Source organism: Bacillus rossius, chromosome 14 (assembly GCF_032445375.1).
Source record: "Bacillus rossius redtenbacheri isolate Brsri chromosome 14, Brsri_v3, whole genome shotgun sequence".
NCBI classification, from domain to species: domain Eukaryota; kingdom Metazoa; phylum Arthropoda; class Insecta; order Phasmatodea; family Bacillidae; genus Bacillus; species Bacillus rossius.
Window position 1 is genome coordinate 16,603,891 of NC_086341.1, and position 27,522 is coordinate 16,631,412.

The following is a 27,522-nucleotide window of genomic DNA, read 5'->3' on the forward strand; positions in this document are numbered from 1 at the left end:
TGTCCATAACATCATTCAAAATAAACTGCAATACAAGAAAACCTGCACGAGATGGATGCCGAGCCAATTAACGGGCATCCACAAAGAAACGAGGCTTCAAATCAGTAAACAGTTGAAAAGCTCGACGTTCCACTAATTTTATTATTATTATTAAAAAAGAATTGTCACGGACGATGAGTCGAAGAGACAAAACCTTGAGTGGAAACACACAAGTTCTCAACCGCAGAAAAAATTCAAGACCCAGCCATCTGCTGGTAAAATGATGCTTACACTTTTCTGGGACTTGGACAAGACCCTATTATTTTATGTGATTTTCTTTAAGACGAATGAACAATCAATATTGCAGATATACTGGAAAACAAATTAAAGCCTGCAATTCGCACTAAACGACGTGGACTTATGGAAAAAAAAAAAAAAAGTTATGATTTTGCTTCACGACAATGCATGGCTGCATACAGCATAGTTAACACAAGAATGCATTCAAAAACTACGCTGGCAGTTTCTTTCACACCCTCATTACAATCCAGATCTTGCCCCCTCATACTTTCATAAGTTTGGTCCCCTTAACGAAGCTCTAGGCAGCAAAAAATTTGGCCTCAATGAAGATGTCAAGATTCAGGTGCAAATGTGGCTCCGAAAGCAGCTAAAAGAATTATATTCCAGGGGGCCATATGAAACTTAAGGGAACGATTGGACGAGTGTATAACTGTTGGAGGGAATATGTTGAAAAAAAAAAAAAAGTAAAATTTTATTGTGATTAAACAAACCGTTTTTGAGCTACATACATTTGTCTCATTACTTACTGAATGATCCTCATATTTAAGCTTTAAAGTTAGACCTGGCTGCACTGATTATGGATGTTTTGGCAAAATGGTGGGGAGGGGGGTTTGTGTGTGAAGTTATTTCGTAAATCCCGTCTAGCCGCTTTGCGCTGACGAACGGGTGCGATTGTAACTCTGCCTTAACTCTTTATAACCTACTTAATTTAAATGTGTGTGTGTGTGTCTACATATATATATATATATATATATATATATATATATATATATATATATATATATATATATATATATATATATATATATACACACACACACCAATCCCTCGCATAGCACGTCTTCACTTAATGCGAATTCAGTTAGCACGATGTAAATTTTACTGCCCTAGTCTCGAATAGCACGTCTGTAAATTTCAGTTAGCACGAAATCGCCACAGGCTAAAAAAAATCTCGGAAACGCCGCGACGTCAGGTATGGAATTCGAGGGGGGAAGAGTGGTTTGGAATGCGAGGGGAAAGAGATGCGCACGCAGATAAACAAACACCGGGCCGTACTGTTGATGCCCGGCCGTTGATGCCCGGCTGCAGACCAGGCCGTACCGTACAGAAACCAAAGCAGATGAAATTGGACACGTTTTTTTAAAAAAAAGCAAGATGATAGTGTTAATTTCACCCCAGAAAATATTTAACTAACTTTTATGTTTTGTATATGTACATATGGTACATACAGTAAACTCCCGGTATATCGCGCCCCGATTGATCGCAGAATCGGGTATATCGCGGGTCAAACCATGTCCCCCAGTCAGAAATGAATAATAATAATAATGGAATAAATGGTTGACAGCCGATTAGGATAATTTTGCGTTGTAACTAACAAACTAAGCATCGGGCAGAAAAAAGCCTAGGCGTAGAAAATGTCCGCAGTAAAATTCTAAACAAGATATCTCCGTACATTATTCCTCTATCTTGTAGGGTTTTCAAATTATGGTCCAATCCAGCCCAGTGATATTTTCTGAAACACTAGTTCTTAACGTCGCTTTATCTCACAAATGAAGCATCGGACAGGGGACCTGATAAAGCCCACCATCCAGCGACATTATCCAGCGTGACTCGGCTTGGGATTGATGTTGGATAGGCTTGGTTGTCGGCAAGCGCTGGGTAGGGAGAGGCTAGCCGAGAACATGGAGAGAGGTAGAGATTAGAGCGGGCAGAAACACCAGGGGGAGTGGGGGAGGGAATGTGTTCACGCAGCACACAGGCAGAGCATGAGTCACTTGACTGAGCAGCGTCGCTGCGTACAAGGCAAAATCAGGTAGTCCGGTGTTTAAAATTCCACTCCAGAATCTTAATTGGTACTTTACTGGACATCTGTATATAAATGTTTTGTTACACCTACAGACGTAATATTATTGGGTAATTCATTGTATTATACAAGTTCATCTTTTTACTTTGGTATAATGTTTTAACATTAAATAGTAAAGTAAATCGGCTAGCGTATTTTTAATCTTTGCCCAGGAATTCCCAGTGGTCCAATATTTACGTGAACCATACTGTACCACTTTTGCCGTGAGGTAGTAAACAAGTCCCGGAAATGTTTATGTGTAGCGGTCTCCCGACCTTTAAACAGAGGCTGGGGAATATAACACTTGCCGATCCGAGCCACACACACTCAGCAACTCGACACAGCGTTTGGTGAAATAAGTAAAGACAAAGTTTAACACGGTTTTTAATACGGCGTCACTGATTGCGCTAAAATTAAATTGGCACAATTTTTGTTTCCCACATGTGACCATTTATAATTTACTGTAAGCATGGATAATAAAGTTTAACCACTTGACACGATAGACGATTCTTTATTGTTTATTGTACGAATGCTAGAATCGTTTTTTTCCTGTATCTGCGGCCAGCTTCTACAAAAGACAAGCTATCTGTAAGTAAATCTAAAATTTTTATTTTGTCAATCAAACTCGGTACTTTGCGATTCATATTCGGTTTGAAGTATCACTACGGCCTTTCTTTTTAGAAGACTTTGACCACAGAATCGTGTGTAACCGCACACACTGCACTTACTTTTTTACGGACACTGACGAAGCAGATACTGTGGATAACACCACGAGACTGGCAGCAGCAGCTTGTGTGCCGCACGTGTGTATGGCGGCGTGTGGCGCGCTCGTAGGCCGTGCGACAAACTGTGCGCGGCACGCGGAAAAATAAAAACAATTCAACATTTAATATTTATCTTTAAAATTTATTATTTTTATTTTTGCACCCGTGTTTAGTGGAAACTGCGGATGCAAAGTCCGCACAAAGGCGGGCCGTCTATACTGTGCGTGCTTGCCGACCTATTAGAACACAGGCGGTGTTTTATGCCTTTTGACCTTGGTCACATCGAAACATCGCGGTTATGCAACAACGCGGGTAAAAGTTATGTCCCCCGACAACCGCGTTAAATAGGGAGTGTACCCGTATTTTAATGTTATGTTTGTGCTCTAGGGAAAATCTAAATCTGTTTATCTGTTAACTGATTTGTTTACATTGCCGCTTTTATAAGAGGTGTGCATAACAAATTAAATGTTTACATATGGCTGTGTGTTTTAAAGTTACATAAAACCGGTTCTTAATTTCATAAAAGTGTTTTAATTTTGTTAAGTTTTAAACGTAATAACAAAGGATCCAGCTGCTTGCTACAGCAGGCAGACAGATGCGCGCGCGTGTTGAAGGTCACGCCTGGGCGGGCAAGCCAACCTGCTGACTGACGGTAAATATGTTACCACTTATCTCCCGTTACACTGTGCCATGTTTTCTTTATCTAACGTATTCGGTGGTAGGCTTAAAAAGATAAATGATATGACATATGCATTTTCAAGTATTATTCTACGCATTTATATTATGTAAAGATTACTTCCCTACACATCTTGGAACACATTAAATAATTTAGCCTTATATTTATGGGGACTAATGCTTCAGAATACGCGATTTCGATTAACACGAACATTTTTAGGAACGAATTAGTCGTGCTAAGTGAGGGATTGGTGTGTATATGTGTATATATATATATATATAGACACACACTGACATTTTTCCTTACACTGTCAAGTAGTTACACTTTTACAGAGATTAGGATTAAAATAAAAAATAGCCAGTAATAACCAGTACATTACATTAAACATGTTTCCTGTAAGGAATTACAAGATGGGTAACGTTAATGAAATCATGACAATTTTTTTTTTCCATCTTGAGTTACAAGCATAGCAGTTTTACTATACAACACGGATGTACATCTTTCGACATTGTAAGGTTTCATAAATACGTACCAAGCACCAGTCAACCTTACTGAATTATTGTGATATAGTGCAAAAGAAAATAATAATTAGATGAATAAGTAGCACCAATGAACATACATTCACTAAGCTCGTATTCTACACTTAAACAAAACTAAGAACGGTATTGATACATGTATTCAATTTACAAAAAAACATGAAGTTCATTTAATGCTTTGTGGACAGGTAGTTTCCAATAGTTTTCACTTGTTATGTATAGTTTGTTAATTTAAGAATTAAAAATAACATACAGTGTTTTATTTTTAGTGAAATGTAATTTTTTTGAACAAAAATTTCAGTGTAATGCCTTTAAAGTTCGTAAAAACTCTTCTAAATTGAGCAAAACATGAATAAAATTAACACAATAAATTTTCCATACAGCCAGCGGTTTATAATCCAGCATGCTTCAGTTCAGCAGATTCTGAAAAATCTAGCATTGATTAAGCCACTCATGTTCTGATTTTTTTTTCTGGGTGAATTCAGGCATTTGTTGACCTTGACCATAATTTGCAAAACTGCCATACCTGCACTTTTGGTGTTCATTTTCAAACATTTTGAAGAGATCGAAACCACGGTCACCGCATGTTGTATGAAGAGACATTTTCACAACAGTTATGCTTATTAGGCATGTGTGAAGCTTCGACTAAGCGAATCAATCGAAGCTCTTTTTAGAATTTGTTTTCACTTCGCAAGGAAATTTTGCTATTTGTTTTATTTGAAGCTTAACTTCTGATGTGATGCTATGCATTTTTTGCAAAGCTTTAAAACATTGAAGCCTTAACACTCAGCTCATGAAAATATTTAGGTTTTTTTTGTGTTGTGTTTGTTTTTCTTAAATAAAGTTAGTTACTTAAAATTTGAAGGTGGCATACAGTTTGCTTTTATGAATGCTCATATTAATATTATATATGAATATTTAAAAATATTTTTTGAACAATGTATAAAATGTTAAAAGTATAGGACCCAATTGGTTAATCACATAATCAGTCCAAAAATTCAAAATGTTATATCATGATAATCTATTTTTTTTTTTACTTCACTCCTGTATTTTATAAATTAAGTGTAATACAGCTTCGCCAAGAACAATTCGCAACTGCATTTGACTTCATGAATATTTTAAACATTCAATTTGATATTAGCTTCGCATCAGCAAACTATTATTTGCACAGGCCTAATGCTTGTGTGCATTTTTTTCTTTCCATAGAGCAGATTAACAACTTGTTTCAAATTATCATTGCAATCTATTAATTTTATCTACGGTATTCCTGTTAAAACTCTATTGACATCTGATAAACCAGCAAAGTCTCTACACCGGCACGGTCACAGTCCAAAAAGCACCATTTCACTGTAATTTTAAATTGTATTTTTTATAATTTTTATTTTACATTAATATCTAGGAAATATTGATGTAGTAATATAAACATAAATTGGCAAGTGAGTGTGTGTTCCAAGTAAATAATAGCTATTAAAATGATTGACATTAGGCTCCAAGTCTTCCTATTCTATGTTATTTTTTTTAAAATCCCACTATTACTAGCATAATCTACATCTGTAATATCTGCTTCACACATTCTACATTACCAGACCCTTTTATTATTCCTTCCTCTCCTCCAATTTCTAAGTTAACTATTCATGAATGCCAAATATTTTCGATTAGACACCCCCCCACCCTCCATTTTTTTTTTATCAAACACTGCCACAACTTCAGCTCTAACCAAAACATATTGATGTTAATAATTTAAACAAGCATCGACAAAGTCATGGCCAAACAGTAAATACAATTGATTTATATAATCTACCTGATCCATAAATCAATTGGTAAGAATTACTCCAATGAAATCCGTTAATTTTTCTTTTTAGGTTCAAGCATAACACTTACATTGCTTTTTTTTTCTTTTAACTAAGCAACTGTATATTTTGTACTTTATGGCGTACAAACACACATTTTATGTGAAATGTTAGTTTCTCTACCACTCACTACAAAATCGGGGTGTTCACTATTTCTTTGGTTACTATTGAAACCAAATTTGTTCGTGAATACATCATCTTAAACTTAAACTTCATTAAGAAACATAATTCCACTTGACACCGAATGTGTTTCAACATTCAAAACCCACACTAAATTACTACCAATGTGTATACTCATGCATTTCAAACACCTTTACATCTACATATACACACAAAAACCTACATTCAAGAAAACATTACTGCATAACTCAGCAGCTGAAATTATCTGTACCTATTTTGGGTTTTCACTTTCCCAAGACAAAAAAGATTTTTACAACGCTAACCATTAAAATTTAAGATTATTATGTTAATATATTTCATATTTTATGCATTATACATAAGATATAACTGAACAACACATATTTAATAAATATTACAGATGAATGTGATTTTATTTTGCAATGAACATTTTATATTGAAAAATTAAACTGGCACAATATTCATGCTTGGATCAATTACTTTGTGAAATAAAACTAACAAATACATGCAAAAGTTTTTATGTTCTGTCTGGAAATATAAGTAAATACAGTGAAAGATCTCAAATTCGGCATTCCGTGGTTTGAGCATATTCCGTACCTAGCAGCAATCATGCTGCTCGCGTTAGGTTTTTGTTTGGGTGGATTCTGTTAGCTCACATTGGCCGCCAGGCTGTTACTGTGATTTCAGACATTTTTAGTCCACTCAATTCACCGTCACGGTCAGTTCTAATTCCAGTTCAGTGTTTCCTGTTTTTCCAGCAGGTTACACTTCAACAGGCTCATTTCTTTGGTATTCCTGTTAAAGCTACAGTGACGTCTGATGATCCGGCAAAATCAAAAAATCCACTGAGGTCGTGATCCAGAAGATGCCGGATTCAAATATCTTTTACTGTATTTTAATATATTCCTCTGCTCGTAAACCAACCAATGGCCAAATGTTAAGGCAATCTCCCTTCCATTAAAAAGAATTCTCACTTTATGGAATTGAAACTATGTCTACTAAATCTTTGGTGATGACAGTACATAGTCAAAATGAAAGAAAACTGTTAAGGCTCATATTTACAATGAAAAATCACTTTTCTGAAACGCTATACGTCACACACCTTCAGAGTATGTAGTTTCCCTTAACGCAAACTAGAATAACCTTGGTGAAAGAGTAATATGTAAATAATTAATATATTATTTCTTTTTGGACTTCACTTATTTCAGTAAATAAAAGGAAGTTGTTCTTAGTAATGGAATAGAACGAACAGTATTAAATTGCCGGTTTCATTGTCGTAAAATTTACGGGAAATTTTTTACATGATTGAAGAACATGCCCAAAATGCTATACATAAGCTAAATTTATCTTACCCTAATGCGTAATTTTTTTTTAAGCCACTTTAGGGCTTAAACATGGCATTGTGACAATGCCAGCGACAGCAAGCGAGAGAATTTGCACTGTTTGAGAGAGAACAATGAATCCACAACAATGTGAAGCACTGCAGAGTTGCCAGTGTATAAATCGCAAGGTTATCAAAAGACTGTCAAAATCTTAAAAGTGATGAACAAATACAAAGCAACCACCAGGATTGCATTGCATGCCATTGCTATTAATTCTCAAAATCACTTTGCTCAAAATAGAGAAACTTTTTGTACAAAAAAAACGCTGAAGCAATTAAAAAACCAGTGCGCATATAATGAAATCACTTCGGTCTTAAGCGGCATCTTGCCAAACCGCCTCTAATCTTAACGGTTTGAGAAACTTGTTTCTGGCGATTAACACTTGAGCAAGTGCGTCTTTGCGAATTTTACTGACCCGACGGGAAATACGTTCTCACCTAAAGCTACGTGAAATCTGCTAAAATGGTACAAAAATCTTGTTTGCTGGCAGTGACCGCAAGGCGAAACTTGCAAAATGGGTGGGTGGATGCACAGCAACAAAAAAGCTGTTGGCAACACGTAATGCTAATATAAAAACAATACAACAGGTACTTCTATAGAGACAAACTAACTACAAAGACTAATAAAGTAATAACAGTTCCGACATAAAAACCTGATTCTCCGGTTACAGTTAAAAGCATGTAAGTAATAGCCACTACAAATTACACCAAGTAACATAAATTTAAAAGTTAAAAATAAAAATATACAGAAAAGGAAGAGATTCAACATTAAAATTTGAAATGCATGCTAACATACCATTAAAATATTAATATGATTACTAATATTTTGTTAAAATACTAAAATGAAGGGGAAAACACTACATATTAGCAATGCTGTATTTTAAGTAAAATATGCATAGAATATATATAAAATAACTTTAATTTAAAGTGTTAAAATCTACTGCTACAGCACTATTTCTGCATGCCTAATATCTACAAAGTGAAAGTCTAAACTCATGATTACTGACTTAAATTAAATTCTAAATATGTTTTGTTCATTCTTGCCCTGAAACTGCTGGAAAAAAAACAAAAAAAAAACAAGAAAACTGCATTAGTAAAAAAATATTCAATAATCATCACTTTTGCAATGAAATTTCTACACTGCAGAAACAAGTGCATACGAATAACGGAATAACAGATCACTTAGAGGTAAAGAAAATTCATTTCTTTGGAGAGCGTTATTTTAACTTGCAGCAAATCACACACAAGCATCAAGTACTTAAAAGAAAGTTAATTCTAATATAATATTTATTTTTGCAATTAAAAAATATATATATATATATATATATATTGGTGTTGGGCCGATTCCTAAAATATACCGATTCCGATTCCATTTTCGATTCTTAAATTAAAGGGTCGATTCTTCGAATCCGATTCCTTAATTTTTAGCTGACAATGTTCAACAGAGTAATATACTCAGGAAAAGAAAAGGTTGTTTATGATTTAAAAAATATAATTGCATTGTGTTTCATTTTCTGTGCAGAAATTAACATTATATACAGCTTATATAATGTTAAAAAGTATGTTCATTACCATCAAGTTATGCTACCTTGAATTTCTAGCACAATTTGGCCTTTTAACCTTCAATATAGTTAGACAAAACATGTGTTCAAACACTGCCAATAATCAAAGATGTCTTATGACGTATTTTGTAAATAATGTTATAACTTAACCAACTTTAGATACCTTACATTATCAACTCAATTAATTAATTGTAAAAAAAAGAGGTTTGTACTTTTAGGTTAAGAATTTTATTTTCAAGCACAACTAAATAATGATACAAATAAAATGACAATATAACCTCGTTGATACATATTTCAAGGGACCTGGGCGAAAAAAAATAAAAAGGGGGAAATGTAAAAATAAAACTTTATTATCTCATTATGATGGAAATGACAAGAAACAAATATGCACCACACTAAAATAAAATGTCAGAGATGCTTAAGTTTTAATATATTACCTAGAACTTAATTATCTCACTTGGTGAAAAGAATAAATCCATCCAGTCTTGCAGTTCTTCACAACCGTAAAGAGAAAATAAATTTTCGGTTCTTGACTAAGAACATTCTGTGCATGTTTTAGCTTCTCAAAATTTCCACATTTTATGGTGAGATTTTCTTACACAAAATATTTAAACTCTTCAAATAATCGCGTGTTAACATTTAATTCATTTCAGAAATTTATCGGAAACAATTCTGTTAAACACGACTACTTTGTACTTTCAAAAGATTGTTTTTGTTTGGTAATAAAACTTTATGAACGTTTCAGCAGCAATGTTTGGAAATTCAGATTAGCCAACTGCCTTTCCAAAATATATCTAATGTAAAAAGAGCATCGCTGAACACGCACAAGAACGCCGATTTACAGCAATTTGGTTATGTTGCTTTTGAACTTATTTTAATATGGTCGCAGTAATCCACTGTGAATTTGGGTAAAATCTCGTTCAAAAATTATTTCCTTTAATTCTTTAAAGTTTAAAGTGCAGAGATGTGAAACATCTTAATTTTCACGTTCACGTCTCCAAAGATTTGGTTCATGGCCGTATGGTTTACCATGGCCGGTAGCACAAACAAAAAATTAGGTTGTTTACAATGGCAAATGTAGCTGTCATGTTCAAATAGTTAACGTTTACGTTATTTTACTTGCCGTTTACATTTACATAATTTTCTTTAAACATTTATGGTTTTGTCTAATTATTTTTGAAGGTTTACTATTAAATGCAATGCTGCTGCAACGTAATTTCCGAAAAATGCTTTCACTTAAAGCGGGAAAGTAGATACTACATTATTTTGTACTATAGGGAAAATGGTGGTGCAAGTAAATAAATACGTTAATTACAGTAATTCATAAATCAGTTCCGTAAAAAAGATTGTATTATGTAGTTTAAAAATTATATTTGCATTCATTTTAGTATATTCTTACGTTGCGTAGGAGATGTATTTTGCAAACTTAAAAACAATGCAGGAATCGGTCATGGTCGATTCCAAAACCATTGTATTCTGAATCCCACGAATATACTGGAATCGGTGGGACCGACCGATTCCGGAATCGGAATCGACCCATCACTAATATATATATATATATAGGCCTATATGTCAAGTATCTTAAAGTATGTTGTTTCATAGACCAAAACATCCACTTTAAAATTATAAAAGGGTGAGGACCATAAAAAAATTAATAAAGTATGTAACCTTAAATGCAAGGGTTATGCTATACACTACTACAGCATACAAAAAACAGGAGGCAAATAAAAGTCTAAATTTCAATAAATAAAAATGGAACTAGCAGGAATATTTATTTTTGCTTCAGATCAAACTGAATACAAAAAAACAGAGTTCAATTTGAAATTTACAACTTTTAATTTCTACCATTTCACATGTAAAATTCAATCTGGAGCAGTGAAACATTGCCTGTTTATAAAAAAAAAATTTAAGGTTAAAAACATCTACTAAACATTATTTTTATTTTTACACTTGCCTCATATTTATTCAATTCCAACAGTATGTAATTTACTCAACATATGATTTAGTTTCTAATTACTAATGAGTATCCTTAATTTTAAAAGAAAAAAGTTTAATAAAAAATTTTTTTTTTTAAATAGTTTTTTTAATGCTAAAAATGGATTATCTAGAAAAAGGCACATATTTATTGACTTTATCTGTCCATAAAACAGGCTGCTTATATTCTAAGAATTGTCCACACAACAAAATTTACAGATTAAATTGCACAAAGAAACAAGAAAACAACATTCCTCTACACTGAAATGTCAATACAGAATTCTTTGCACATTCTATAAACCAGCTTAAATCAAGCCACTTGTGTTCAGATTTATTCTGGGTGGATTTTGGTCACATTTCCAGTCTGCACCGAGTTTATACTTACAGACGGTTCTCATTTCAGTAGAGCGTGGGTTATAGTTAAGTTATTATTTTTTTTGAAGACAAGATCTGATTCACTGACTCAACCTGACATTCGATACTTATTTTAACAGTAACGCTCATCTGCGTTTTTGTAAGCGAAATGTTAATTTTCCAGAGTTTTCCTGTTTTTGAAGACACCTTTTCAATTTCCTAATGCAAGAAACTCTTAAATAGTTTGTCCACAATAGAATAGAAGATTCAATTAGGCAAAAAAAAAAAAAAAAAAAGGGGGGGGGGGTGGTAAAAAAATATCACACCTAATTAGCAAAGCTTGTGCCCTTACAGTGAAAGGTTATTCGGTACCACAGCCATGCCAGATTATCAAATGTTAATATAATTTCAAAGAGAATACCAAAAGTAAATATGTCCAGCAGAAAACATAAACAGCTAGAAAACAGGATACACTGAAAAACAAACTGTACCAATGAACTCTGAGTGAACTAAGAACACTGGCAGTGCACTAATGCGACACATGACGGCCATGGTGAACAGCCAGAATCCATTCGGGCAAAATTTGAACGCAAGCGGCTTGAATGAAGTTGAATCACAGAATGTGAAGAACCACATAGTGCTAGTTTAAAGACCTATCCACGTAGTACCTCCAGCTTGAAAAAAATACGAACAAGTTGGCTGCAGTCAAAGCCACTTATTAAGTGGGTGTCCCATCTATCCTCCCATGCAAAACATCTTTCGATGTCTTATCAAGTTCTATTCACATCACATGTAAACAGAGGTTTGCATCTCATTCTCACAAATTGCCACACGTCCAAATGGAATAAGAACATAAACAGGAATCGACCTATTTGAGCTGTGAGTAAGTTTAAAATGGACTTGGAAGCAATGTGCAATCAAATTTACACTTAAAAGTTTTTAACTGCAAAAAGTATGTAATTGCGAACTAAAATAAGATTTAAAGGAAATCCCCCTTTTTATTTTTTAAAGTTGTCTTTAAATTTATAATAAATGGCATTACAATAATGCTGACACCCCAAAGCTTTTCGTAACATCAATAATACTTACATTTGTTCAGTACATTTCATCTTCGTCCATGGCAAAGTCGCCAGCAATGCTTGAATCCAACATGTAGCTTGGACTAACAGAACAAAAAAAATCTTCTTAGCAGTATTTAATATTGTACATTTTTTTGTTAACCCTTAAAGTTTGTTATACCGATCAATATCCAGGTTATAAAACACTTTTTCAACAAAATTGCTTGACTGCTCAAAAATTTGTTTCTGTTCTACCATGTGAAAAATTCTATTAGTAATGTAAAGGCAAGTAAGTATGTCTTAGAAACTATTTATTAATAATAAAAAAAAGCATTGGCTTCACTGGCAACTGTTTTAAGCCAAAGCTATTATGTCTACAAAGAAACAAGAATCCTACACTCATAATTAATCAGATAGTTTGTTCACAACGTGCAATGTTAAAAGTTTGGTCAAAACTTAACAGGGGTCAGCATTAATTTTAAATAATATTCTTTAAACATTCTTAGAACTATCAACATGCCAATGGAACTTACTTAATGGCTCTGCAAGTGAAGAATACAATGCGCTTCAACTTCCTGTTGTAAAAGAAGTAGTTGAACGACCACAAACACCCGTCTTCACCGAATGGATCAGAAGCGAGATCAGGATTGTAGCTACAACAAAAAAAAAAATCATCACATTTTAACAGTACGAAAAAACTCAAGATTTTCTTAACTTAAACTATATTCATGACATATTTGAACTCTTAAATATGAAATGCTTTTACTGCTAACTCAGGTACATGCTTCATTATGAGCACATTTTTAAACAGTCGCACAACTTCCTGATCTAATGGTCACAAATTATTTTCTATTTCTCGTACCCTTGATGGTATATTAAAAAAGTTATCTTTATTTAGACAATCAAGATTTATATAAAATGTGTTAACTTCAATATTTGTATTATATTTTGGTTCAGTAAGCAAAACATACACACATAAATACAGTAAAGATTCGGGATCATGGCCATGCCGGATAAGAAATTTTACCGGATTATCAAACATCTTTCAATATAGCTTTAAAATGAAAAAAAAAAAAAGTATATATACATACATTCAATGATATTTCAAACCATTTGCAGTAAGCAGCTTTGTGACGACAAAAAAAAATACACATGATCATTACTGTTTAAAAATGCACCCGAAAAAATCTGATTGCTCAATCTGTGTCCAATTACAAACTGTGTAGAACTGAACAATTCTGGATTAAGGTGTTGGCTGTACATTCAGTGTGTTAAACAAATAAGCAATGAACCAATATCAAGCATTTTCAATGCCTTTTAATAAAATTTACTACAAGTTCTTTTGTTTTGTCAAAGGTTTTTTTTTTAAAATCTATCAATAACCAAAATAAAACAAGAGCAAATGAAATAAAAAAGCTTTAACAGTTGAATAGCTTGATTTTTAAGTTACAAAGCTAGAAACTTTTCAAAGATATAAGAGTGTAATCTAGAAAATAAGGACCGTTTAGTTATACAAAATGAAAAAACACTTTATTTATAAATATAAAAAAAAAAGTTTTACCTACCGGAAGCTTCCTTCACTTCTCTAGATAATCACCTCCTACATTTAAACATTTGTAGTATCTGTCCGCGAGCTTCCAAATTTCCGTGTCATTTTCTTCTGCTGTCAGTGGTCACAGCATTCTTCAACTGCTCATCTCTTCCAAAAATGCTTTCGGCCCGGAAACTCCTTCAGCTTAGGGAAAAAATGGTATTCACTAGGAGCAAGGTCCAGACTACAGCAGAACCTTGATTATCCGTGACACGATTAATCGGGCATTCGGTTAGCCGGGTTCTCAATTAAAAGAATTAAACCAATTTTTTTTAGGGGAAAACCAAGCCGCGAAGTGTAACTTAACTAGTACGTTGACGGCACCTAGCTCTCTGACCCTTGTTGCGAGTGATTCCCTGTCGTGACGAGAGCGCCGGCCAGCCTAAAATTCAGGGAGTGAACGGGTTCTCACCTTGTGGCTTGCAACAGGGGGCCAGGACAACAGCGACCCCTCGAGCTGTCGGCAGCTTGAGACGCCATTTAGTTCGGCCTATGTCGTTAAGGCACTGGCTGCTAAACGGCGAACCACTCAGAGTCGCTAGCGGCGAAGCAGCGCTCAGACGTGTCCGTCGCAGATGACAGGCGAGCTACGACTGACTCCCACGAAAGCGGAGAGCGGGACGCACGAGAAGCGTGAGAGGCAGTACGCGGTCCGGGTCCGATTACACTGTTATTTGTCAAACCAGCCGCCGCGCTCGGGTGCGCTCACCGCTCGAAGCACCACTCAAAACACTTTTTTACACTTATGCCCGGACCAGACGCCTATGGGCAACAGCGGGCCTAGGGACCCGGATAGACACGACAGCTGTCATCAACGTACATATGTACATTATTTCCAGAATTGTTTGTTGGTTCAAGGCAAGTTAATTCGTTAACTTGCACGTACCTTTGCGTATCAAATTGTAAATATAATTCATATTTTTAATTGAAACTGTGTCTTTTTATGTCATTACAAATGATTGCATTCATACATATTTTTAAAAGTTAATAATTAGTGTTAGTAACACTTGTACATTTGTTTTGTACAAATTACAAAATTTTGCTATATAAATACATATGAATTCGATTATCCGTGATTTTCGCTTATTCACGATAACCTTCTTCTCCCCCTCAACCCCAACGGTTAAATGTTCTACTGTATAGGGTGGATGATAAAAATTTTCCCATCCAAATTGATCTAGCAATTCTTGAGTCGCAGCGGCAGCGTGAGGGCGGGCAGTGTGGCTTAATGAACCAGCGGCAGAATTCTGAAGCTCACGGACAGACACGACAAATGTTTAAATGCAGGAGATGATTATGTAGAGAAGTGAAGGAAGCTTCCGGCATGTAACATGATTTTCCTTTTTAAAAATAAATAGTTACTGTTTACCTAGGGAGTTCTTCGTGACTCTCGTGATAAGTCTTTCAGTTTTATTAATTTTTCGTGACCTTAAGACACTTTGTGAGATTACTTTTTTTTCCCCCAGGGCTTATCACAGTGGATTGTTCACGCAGCGATTCACCTGTAAATGTCGCAGTCCGTCATTGATATCTCGTCATCTAAAGCTGTCCACAGGGCAGCTCTCAGGACTCTGTACTGCTCTCCCGCAGTTGCACTCAAGTGACTGTCCACGGTGTTCATCACCCACTGAAAGAAAATCACAGGGAGTTCGGAGGTGCACATTTTCCCCCCCAAGAAAATTACCTCTTTCATGACGGAGGAGAGTGCATGATTAGAGACCTGCGAAATTCGCGGTTTCAATGGCCTTCAGGATAGATTGCACATACCCCTGTACACTTGGGCAAATTAACACAAGTTCATTGGCTGCCGACTTGTAAGTCGTCTCAGCTGGTTTGTCTGTGATTTGATCCTTCTTTGGTTGAGGGTTTATAACTGGTTGAGATTCGTCCAGATGAACAGTAAGCCAATAGCAAAATTATCTAAGAGGTATATGTGTTTGAATTCTAGCCTATCACTGAATGAATCCGCGAATTTGGCAGGTCTCTATGCATGATGCTATATAATAATAAACCACAAAAGAAAAAAAACATTTACTAAAAAAAATTACTTTGAACAATAGTTTGTGAGGATAAGTTAAAAAAAAATTCCTAGCCATACCATAATTCTTGTCCTTTTCTGTTTGATTTTATTTCTTCCCGTTTAAAAAATTAAACTGCCTCTCCCGGTGAATACGCCCTTACATGGTAAAACTTTGGACAGCATCCACAAAGACCCGCGTTCTAATCTCTGTACAGCCAAACTGAATCCGTTATTCCATGGTATTCCTCCAAATAACACAAGCCACGCTCTGATGATTTCTTTACAACAGCCTCCACCGGCCATGGAACATTCTTACCCCAATTTCTCTGCACTATGTTGTGTGTGAACAGCTACATGCAGGGACATGATTTTATGGTGCTTTGTGGTAAAACCAAAATAATAGATAATGTCTCTCAATGCACTAGTTGGGGGTGTATTTTTGTTAAGGGGCCCACCTAGTCGGGGGTGTATTTTTGTTGATGAGGCAGGAATGATACGAGCGGCTTGCTAGTGCTTCTAGCACGGTATATTCTCTTAGCGCAAGGCTCTGAACTGGTGTCTTCTCATCATGCGTAGAGCAATTATAACATTTGAGCAGTAACCAAAACATTACTTGGCTGAGAAATGAAGGTAAAGATGTAATTAATGCAAGTCCCTGGAGTGTTTTCAAGAATCTGCACCGGATTTCATACACTTGCAGGCAAACTCACACACATTTGTAATAAGTATGTACAGAATAGGTTATTTAATAATATGTAAGGGAATATAATTTTGGAGGAATTGTTTCGTTTCAACTCTGTGGAGGCACCAGTGTGTGCAGTTGCCAAGTAACCTGTCTCTGTGCGCTGATCACTTGCAGACACTCGCTGCCATAGCTTTTATGTTGTTCCGTGGGGAAGTGCGTTTGATAACACCGACATGTCGCTCTGTGGCGTTGCAGGGTAAGCAAGGGGTCATTTCAAACGGGAAATAGCATTGTGGGAGGACATATGATGGCTGGGTAGATACAAGAGCCGATGTCAGTCCAGTGTAGTAATAGTGCTAGGTTACTAAGAGTACTACAAATGTGTTAAGTAACTAAGACATGGAGTAAAAGTCTGTAAGGTGCTACGAGCCTGACCGCGGTACCTAGTGTGGCAGGTGCGAGCGAACGAGCGAGGTTTTACGTTTAACCCATCGGGTAGAGTGGAGTCTATAGCGATTAGACTTCATGTACACGGCCGAGAATGCAGAGACGACAAATATATAGTAACTTTCTTAGAAATACCTGTATGTGTATTAATTGAAGTACACTATTGTTAAATCCCGAGAAACCTTATAGACAGGCAAAAAATGCACAGATCACGAATCCAACGCTCTCCCATCCCCTTTTCACCAACGCCACCTTCCCCTTTTCCCCTCACCCCTTTTTTTTTGACCAGTTTCACTGGTGGTGTCGGAACTTTCATTACATTACATGAATGAAATAACCTCTTGGCTTCCATTACAATGTGCAACAGAAATCAGACACCCTTACAATTGGTGTCAGATCAGGACGTGGCACAAGAAACAGGGTTGGCTGGTTAGATGTCACATTAGGGTAATAATTACAGTTGCAACATGTAATCGAGACTTCTGTTTATATCATAACACCAAACACTTCCGAATCAGCCAAATACCATATACATCCAAATAAACTGCACACAATTTTTCGTAAAAAATTATTGTGTTGAAAAAGCATGGTACGTGGCTTATTAAGTCTGAGAAAGTGCCTACTTTTACATTAGAAACAGGCATCTTCATCCTTCCTTGTAATCCTTCAATTTATTTACTTATATTTTGTGGATTGAATATAAAAATTAATTTTTACAAAATCTGCTAGAAAAAAAAGTTACATATTTTCAATATAGTTTTTACCCATTACAAGCAAGTACTCTAATATGAAGTTGCCTACATATTCAAAATTTGTACAGTAAGTCTATTTAGAATCCTAAATGCACGAACAATGATTTGGATTAAAAATAATTTTTTCTGCACATGCCTCGATTAGCATACAAAACTGTTAATACCTGCAGGCTTGGTTCCTTGCTGAATTCATGGCTCTTAGCATCACCAAAATCATAGTCAGGTTGAAAGGAGGCGTTGAGCGTAGCAATGAGATAGAACAAAGTCTTGCGGCTTATTGTGTCGCACAACGGGCCTTCCTCGTCTCCTGAAATACTGCGGCTGGAACAGCAAAGAACGGCAACTTCTCTGTTACTCACAGTTGAGTTTTCAAATAACAGCAACACTAATTTTCCTTAATTTTCTTGAACACTTTACAGGCACGAGATTATCCTGAAAGAAGGAAAAAAAAATTGCCTCTTGAATCAATGTACTCAACCAATTCTTAATCATTGCCCAACGATGCTAGATAAGCCACTGAAACCAGTGACTTCTACCAGTGTGTCTACAAATACCTGATCAACCAATTCAGGACTTTCTCAGGACCTTTAAATACATTTTTTATAATTTTATTTTATTTTTTTGCATAATTTTTATACATACGCGAAATTAAACATAATAAAAAAAAAAGGAACCTTTTACTCACAAGAACACACCAATATTTATGTTATATTATATGTTATGTTATAACATAGATTATTTCCACATGAATTAAGTGGGCAGTCTCCAACTATTTACATTCAATGTATGACCATGTTACCTGAAGCGAGGCATAAAAAAAAATGCAAGTTAGCCAAACACTACTGAAAATCAAAGTGCAAATTGCAAACAGCACAGTTTCTGTTTACAGGGTTTGTACCCTTGTGTCATAAAAAATTACAAGTTTTTAATTACTAAATTCCTCAAGAAAATAACTATGTTAAATAGTTAATGCATAAGATATAATTTTTTTTGGTTCGTTCACTTCTTACAGATAAGCCCCTTTGGTCCATAATTATCTCTGGAACACAAATATAACCCAAGCATATTGCCTATCTGAAATATGTAGACCTAAGTTTTAATATGATCACTAATCACATTTAATTTATAATTTCAATGTAAGACAGTAGTTTAAAGGTGATATATAAAATACGAAAACCAAATTAAAAACTTTTTCTCACATCATTGTACTGCGCACGCGCAAAGCATAGTTTGCTGTCAACTTGGAAACAAAAGAACATTAAAATATCCACGTGCATCCATTACTCTCATGCTATCAGTCTTTATTAAGAAATTTTTTAAGAATTCTTTGTGAAATTAAGGATTTTTTAACGATATTAACGAGGAGAACAAACCCTAAACATTCTGTGACTTTCGTGACCAGTCATTTAGTTTCGTAACTTTTAGTGACCTGCAGTCACCTTGACTACGCACCTGAAAACAAAACACATTTTCATGTTTTTTTTTTTTATATATCTGCACCTATCAATCTGCAGATGCATTATTTAATTATTTTCTTGACATTTAAGATAAATATATTCTCAAAATTGAAGCAATTTCCAGGCATAATGGCCAGCGCCCTTGTTACAGCGATGATATATTAAAATAACCAAAATTAACTAAAACCTAGCAGTCTAACTGCTTCATAAAACAAAAACTAATAAAACATTCAAACACACACAGTGAGCACATCAGGCTATAAAAATGAATTTTAAGACATCAAAACATGAACATCAATGTACATATAATTTGTCATAAAAATTCCCATTTTAGACTCCCAAATTTACTGTGGTTGAGGATATGCTAGTCTTGCCAACTTTAAATGTTTTCCTAAAAAATAAATTCATTTATATGAAGTAATAAAATGTGCTCACAGCAGCAATAATTCAGTAAACATATTTACTAGAAACAAATTTAAGAGAATCTCCACTGATGTTCCTTTAACTAGTAAATTTTCAACATTTGTAATCCACTACCATTTACAGTTAAAAATTAATAGTTTAAAATGTCCCTGTAGGCACTCTTTAACATACACTTAACCATAAAATTAATGATACATGATACATCAACTGAATAATAATTCGGGATTTCAAGCTAACACTTAACAATAAAATCAATCACAGATGTTGCTTAGCACTTTAGTTTTAAGTACAAAAAATTTAGTTGGTACTGTTTTAAGGTTCACGGTTATGAAAAGGTTTAAGGTGATGGGACCTCCAACACTACAGCATGTTCTAAACCACTTTGAGCTCATAAATATTAGTTGATGCAGGACGAGTTGGAATAGAACCCACCACCTTTGTTACATGAGCAATCGTAATCAGGGGCGTAGCCAGGTTTTTTTTTAGGGGTTCTAACCCCCCCCCCCTAGCACATTATTTTTTTTCTTATCTGAAAGCAGGTTAGCTAAAAGCCTGGGTGTCTTACTGCTATCACCGGCCACTGCACTGGAGGGGCCCTACCGATTCTCCTTCCCTTCCCCTACCCCTGTCACGAGCAGAAGCTATAAGGTTGTGATGCCGTGACGGGTCCCAAGCTTTCAAATATCTTACACCTATTGTATTTAACCAGCGCGGTAATTATAAGCGGGTGGAGACTGGGTAACTCTTCAAACTAAAGCTAATTGTTTCCAGGAATAGGCCAGTTTTGCCGAAACCCAACAATTTTTATTCCTTTTTTTTTATCTGTATTGTCGAGCTTCGAGCATGATTTATGATTTTGAGTGGAAGTGGACAAGGCACTTGGATTGATTAAAATATATTTAATTAATTTCTTACTTCACCACTCAATTTTTTTATTAAAAAATTAATAAATTTAAGTACGGAAAATTGCTCAAATAGCACTATTTTACACCTTAAAACACAAATTTTTCCGGGGGAGGACCCCCGGACCCCCCATTTTAATAGGGAGGGGGGGGGACCATGCTTCTTAACCCCCCCCCCCCCCCCATACACAAATCCTGGCTACGCTACTGATCGTAATCACTGAGGATTCAAACACACAAATGCCCTTGGCCTTGAAATCAGATAATAGGGTGGCCACTCTCCAGATTTATTGAGCTTTATCAAAGTCATCGCACTGAATGTTCAGAGCCAATAAAACTTAGAGAGTCAAATTTTACATTGAAATAAATTACTAAATTATTAATTTGTACTAAAATTATAATGTATTTCTATAGAAAATAATTTTAAAACACTTAGATGGTGACTTAACATGAAAAAATCAATATAGGAATAATTTTGGCAAAAGCTAAACAAAGCTATACATTTATAACTAACCATATCACTTGAATTAAACTTTTCACTGACTCCGTGCATTTCTCGCCACCAATAATATCCACAACTCATTCAAGGATTCCCGTTTTTCCTGGTTGGGTGACTCGCTGAAGAAAACACTTTTTTTTTTAACTTCTCCTCACCAAACATTTCCCCCCCCCCTTACCAGTGCTACCAACTTCCAGGCACATCCATCAGTAATCACATTTACGCATACAATTCAACAAGCGTTAAACAAACACAGATACTAGACTGTAAAAAATAATTCACTCCATTTCTATGGAGTAACAAGATAATCCATCCATCAAGAAATTAAAAATTTGCACGGGCTTGCAAATTACTTAATAATTAAAGAGCTAAAAAAAAGTTTCAGGATTCATATTTATGTAAAGTACTTTAGAAAAGATTTACCTTCTTATGACAGGAGATACGGGAGCTATTTTTATTGTAGTACGAAACCACTGATTTTGAGATGTCCTATATAAAGTTTCTCTATTTTCGTAATGAAAACATTACAGTCCGTAGTATCATAACCGGACGTCCAAATCGGTGATGATCGCTGGGAACGTGACGGCGGCTTGTGGCGTTGTGGCATACCTGTACTGGCAACATCCGGGGGAAACTCCCGGGGACACCTGGCGCGGGGAGAGAGCCTGCAGGTCGTGGGGGGTGACGCCTTGCTCCGAGTTTAAGCGCTTGTACAGCTGCTTGTCGTTGCCCGCCATCTTGCAAGAGTAGCTCTCGATCCTGGGACAGGGATACTCACCCTCGCAAATCCCCACAGAGACTACAAAACAACGTTACACACTTTAAAATGTTCTCATCCAGAATTTAGCTGAACGTTTTATTTCAAACTGTAAAAAGACGAGTGCACACAATTATAAATGCTTGCGTGACTTTTACCGCTGTTATATAATATTTAGTATGTACCTGTTGAGAAAATTTAATGTGAAACAAAACTATAAGAGATTTATAATTACCAATTTACAGGAATAGTCGTTGTATAATAGTAATGATAAACATGGCTTGCGCCAAGTCGTAACACATTGTACACATCAGGGTAGCAGAGTTGGTGTTAGGAGCAATTTTGAATGGATCTGAGGAGCCAACAACACTTTGGCATTACTGGCATACGAAACAACCCAGCTAAAAATATTTCTCAAATATTGCAAGAGTGAACTACTTTGTATTTATTATCTTGTGCTAACACTGGCACTTGAATCTGCAATATCAAATGCTATTTTTAAGTATACAATAATTTTTATCGCATATAAAGTGGGGGCCAATGTAAAAGGTGCATTTAAATATAGTAAAATTATTTTTTAAAACATACTTTCCTAAATATTCTTGAACTTAACAATAAAATTACATAATTTTTTACAGTTTCACCACTAAAGTTTATACGAAACAGACCTGCATAGCTATGATTAATGAGAAGTAAATAATGGTATAGCTTATGACCTCCAATAAAATGTTTTGATAAACTTAAATCAATTTAATGCAAGTGAAAGAAAATTCTAATGCATCAAGAGCCCCACCCGACTGAGGGGGGGGGGGGGGACGACATATTGTGTGCAGAGCTTTACAAAAAAACCATATGATTTAAAAACTGATTTAAGAATAGGATGAGTAGTTCTGTTTCTATATTTAGTTTTCAAACTTTTTTTTTAAGAAGAGTGAAAATGGCTGAAGTATGCATCTTCAGAGTAATCGTTAAACATGAAAATCCCAGGACAGATTGTTTGAAACAGTGAAGGAACTTGCATTGTACTTTAGCTTCATTTCTACACCATAATTTTTATGGCTACAGCTCAAATTTCATAGTTGTCACATGCACAACGAAAAGACTATGCACCAGCGAGCATCGCATTTATCATCCAGCCTCACTAACACATAAACACCCCTGACTAGTTGGGTCCCTCTAAGTAGCATTTCCTTCAAGCAAATTATTTATCTGATGCTGAAATGTGTTATCTTCAGTGAACTACAGCAGGTCATACATGGGCAATAACTTTCATCATAGTTAAACAGCAAGGGTGGTCAAAAATGTCCATTAAAATTAGCACATTAAAAAAAAAACTTGTATTAAATCTAAAACTTATTTGCGTTTACAGACAGACAGGTAGTACAATAAAATCATGAAAGGGGCCACCCACTGATATTAGTATACTACAAAATTTATAAATAAAAACTTTTAGTAACCACTTTAATTAGGGAACTTTTATGAAGCACAGTTCATCATGAAGGGGACAAGAAGTGATCTTGGTCATAAATTGATCGAGCTTGATTAATAAAACAAACACAGAATAACATGTTGACATTAACTGATTGATTGACCAGATTAGTGTTGCATTTGTGCAAAAAATAGTATGCCACAAACTTTTGCAAAGCCAAGTTTTGAATGTAAGAATTCACACTGCTTTTCAGCTGACAAACTTTAAAAATGCTTACAAAAACCTGACCTGTCAGATGAACTCTTTTTTACTTGTCATATGAAAAAACAGAGTTTAACAAGAAAAAATACATCCTGCTGTTCCAGCTGAAATAATTTGTACTTATATTAATACATTTTAATCTCTCTGTGTATCAAAGCAATCTGGAATGTATGATATAGAAACATACAAGTACCTATACTTTCTTACAAATTTTAACACTACCAGTTCATTAAAGAGAACAAGTTTATACACTGCATTAGCTTGAAGACAATGAAAAACTGTACGTATGAAAAAAATAATTAACAAATTTTAATATATATCATAAATCAATTACATAACTTGATCAGTATTTAATTTCATCTTATTAATACATACATGACCATTAATTAAAAATATTTTCTACGCTATTGTCAAGCAAATAAATACCGGAAAATTCATTAGTTTTCTCCTGCCCTTTTGAGCTTTTAATCTGCTTTACTCAACAAGGCCAGAATTACAATAGCCCGCCCCCTCCGCCCGTTCGTCGATCATTTGACCTGTAGCCTATCAGAAGGGCCCTAAAAATTTCATCCATGCACACGTCAAAAGTATGGCAACTCGTACTTTAGACAGATGGACGGATAGATTATATCTTTTACCCTGACAAAGTTAACCCAGCAAGGTTTTCAAAAGAGACTTACAGAAGAATTTTATAACAAATTTTCAGTATTAAGTGTCCTTTAGAGAGAGAGAGACACTCTACGGAAAAGCTTATATAAAACAAACTATATTAGTACTATTTTAGGCAATAACCTTTTGCTTACCTTCCACAAATTTTACAGTCTCCAGTCTGAATGAACAAAGCATTGTTTATGGCCTCAAAACGAGAACTTTCAAGCAACTTCATTTTTTTTTTTACTGATTTTTATGTCCAGTATTTCAAAAGAATTAAAACATTTAAACTTTCAACACTATGAGCACCAGGAATATTTACAGTTAAACGGGCAACAAATGTTAGCTTAAACTGTACCAGCAACAAGGAAGCCAAATAGCCTCAGAATGTGTTGCGGTCAAAAAGCTTTTTAAAACAAAAACCTTAGTTTAGCTATTTGTTGCCAGTTTTTATATTTAGGGTGGGATTTAAATAAACAAAATTAATTATTTAAAAACAGCATCTGCTCGACCAGCCGTTACTGAAACTTCCATCAAAAAAGTTTATCGGCATTCTATTCGGAGGCAGGCCTATGAAGAATCCTTTTCTCTTGGAATGAACAAGGTTGAAGGCAAGAACCATTGGGTGGTGACCTATTCCTTGTTGTTTCTTGACTCCTTGTGTAATTACTGTTGTATCGACTGGGTACATTACAAAATTCGTGTACAAAATCGACCAACTCTTCCAAAAACCTTTCTCTGTCCACAATTGTTGACAACTAGTGTTTACAAACACAGAATGTAGCTTCTACACAAGATAACGGTCGAAACAAAGAACGCCCACAAATAGACCAACTTCTATAAGACAAGGTCAAAGCGTCAAACTCAGCTGTCAATGTACGCTCGTAGCCACTTAATTAGGCTTATGTGAACAAAATTCACTTCGAAATATTAATCAAAGTTCGCACTTTTCTGTATTATAGCAAATCATTATGATATATAACAAATATACACCATCACAATTAAAACGCTTAACAGTGACAGTCAACACAGTTACAGCTCAGTTTACTTTGTAAGGGCTGCCAAAATAGTGGTATGATATTATTCTAATTTGCTTATAATTCGAATGAAAGGTAAACATAAAACAACACTTTCCTATCAGAAAATTTTTAAAAATATTATTTTACTGTCAACTGCATGATTTTCCATTGTGTGTAGTTTATTTTTTAGTATAATGACGAAAATAAAATGGATAAATAAAACATGTTTTGCTTATAGATGGTGGTTAACCTGAAGCTAAAAATAATAAATGTTGATTTTTAAAGCGTCATATTCAACGTAGTTTTTATAGCATTCAAAATGTTACTGATATTGACGTTAATAAAAACCTTTTCAGATTCTGCTTTTAAAAATCTACTAATTAATAATATATTTCAATATTTCCTTACGGAAATATTGAGAAGGCTGCTGGGAAAAAGAGGGGAATGTATTAGGAGACGGAGGGGTATGTTTTTTAAAGGGGGGAGGGGTCAGGAAGGAAGAGCGGGGCTTTTGGTGTATGAAGCTGTGAAAATTTTCTTGAATATTTAAAATAAACTGTATCATCAGTCATATCATAAATGTCTACTTGTAAATATGTATTTTTTAAATCTACGTCTGCACGTTATCCAATTAATGGCCTTCCGTTCTCGTTAAAAGCTATTTTTCCTGATGCTTAAAATAGACCAGTAAACCCTAGTTAGCTCTCGTGCCAAATTTTACCCAACAGTGGCCATGCGATAGTAGGTGAACAAGATCATTCCAACACGTGTAATTTATTTGGTACTAAAAAAGGGGGCAGTGTTTTAGAGCTGCGATGGTCTTCAATAAACTTATGCCTACAGTCTGTCAATGTAAGTTTTACCATAGTTAAGCATTCTTTTAACTATAAGAAAATATGTAAAATAATAAATGAGTAAAGAATCTGTTTTATAGAATGTTTATTAACATTTTTGCAATAGCAGAGGTTTGAAAATTGTTGTATGTATTTAATTGTGTTTGTGGTTACAGTGGTAATTATGTTTAGCAGTATTTGTAGTGAATTCTCGGATGTTTTCAGAATGGCATCTATAGACAACTCTAGTATTCAGTCAAGAGCTTGGAAGCCTGTCGTTTCAACTGTGAACAACCGTTGTCACCATGGACCTGTTCATGTTCCGCCCCCCTGTGCTCGTTGGAGAGAGGGTGGTTTGGCTGGGGAGCGGCACCGGACTACCGCAAGGCGGAGTGGTTCGATGGATAGGGAAACTTCCGGAAATGGGACCAGATTGGACGGTGGGCTTGGAACTGGTATGCAAACTCAAGTCTATGATATTCCTACTATAGTATAATTTTTAATTTTTTTTTTTGTACTGTAATGTATTTTTTAAGTTTTGGCTGATTTCTGTGTTACACACGATAGTTTAGACCAACAAGTTTTATGTCTCTGACTTCAGTTTCTTCATAGTTTATGAAAACAACTTTCATGAGCCTTTTCCCAGTAGGCTACCTAGGGAAGAAGTGTGTGACTTCGCTTGGATTAATTTTGGAATACTCGAGTAATTAAATATATATCTATCTTCCCTGCAGCCAAGATTTTTCCTGGTATTATTTCATAACGTCTTGTTGCTTGTTCTTCTAGAATATGTCTATTGCATGTACAAAAAATACATTTCAAAACTTTAAAAACCCAAGGTACTTAGCTGCCTACATGGGTACTTACCTACCTAAATTTTTGACATGAGCATTATGACTACAAATATTTTACAGTTTGTTTTAGAACCGTAGGTTTAAGCAAACTTCCATTTGTTTCACCCCTGGGAAGGTCACAACAAGAGAATGTCACAGCTGCCACAACTATTATTTTTTTGCTGTTTATCATGTAGTTCTAAAAATTTCCATCCAAACATCAATAGTACCCACAATATAACTAGTGCAAATGCTCTTTAATTGGGTGTCAAGCCAGAATAGCGATTTTGCAGGATTGTCGAACGTTAATATATTTTTAACAGGAGAACCAAAGAAAAATTAATTTTTAATACACTCAGCATCACAAAAATCGCACCTATTGAAAAGGTAAAAGTTCCTTATCACATTTTCAAGTTCATCCCTTGATCCTGATGCCATGATCCATCCTGTAAATATTTATCCTGTGGTAAATGATGATTGCTGTTTTAATTTAGTTGGTCAAAGGAACCTGGATATGACAAAAATGTATGACTAACCAATTAATTATTATC

General features: G+C 35.0%; 2 protein-coding genes across 10 annotated transcripts in view; one reads left to right on the top strand and one right to left on the bottom strand.

Annotated features, from left to right (window-relative positions):
- The window catches only part of LOC134538684 (uncharacterized), a 248,037-nt gene that overhangs the window by 42,794 nt on the left and 177,721 nt on the right, over positions 1-27,522 (top strand). For 4 of the 8 annotated variants that reach the window (XM_063380107.1, XM_063380108.1, XM_063380106.1 and 1 more), the window contains exons 1-2: positions 25,571-26,157; positions 26,364-26,593. In XM_063380107.1, the coding sequence (XP_063236177.1) occupies positions 26,444-26,593 (150 nt within the window). In that variant the 5' untranslated portion in view covers positions 25,571-26,157; positions 26,364-26,443. Of the gene's footprint in view, positions 1-15,469; positions 15,659-25,569; positions 26,158-26,363; positions 26,594-27,522 lie in introns of those variants that run through there. The other 4 variants (XM_063380103.1, XM_063380110.1, XM_063380102.1 and 1 more) reach the window with 3 other exon arrangements.
- LOC134538686 (repressor of RNA polymerase III transcription MAF1 homolog) lies at positions 1,045-25,340 on the bottom strand. 2 transcript variants are annotated; one of them, XM_063380113.1, is made up of 7 exons: positions 24,439-25,340; positions 21,798-21,947; positions 18,072-18,228; positions 15,506-15,630; positions 12,946-13,065; positions 12,444-12,516; positions 1,045-8,515 (listed from the first exon to the last, which is right to left on the bottom strand). In XM_063380113.1, exons 1-6 carry the CDS (start codon positions 24,519-24,521, stop codon positions 12,450-12,452), a joined length of 702 nt encoding a protein of 233 aa, XP_063236183.1. In that variant the 5' UTR covers positions 24,522-25,340; the 3' UTR covers positions 1,045-8,515; positions 12,444-12,449. The 2 variants fall into 2 exon arrangements, with proteins under 2 accessions (XP_063236183.1, XP_063236182.1); XM_063380112.1 differs by having other exon boundaries at positions 1,045-8,518.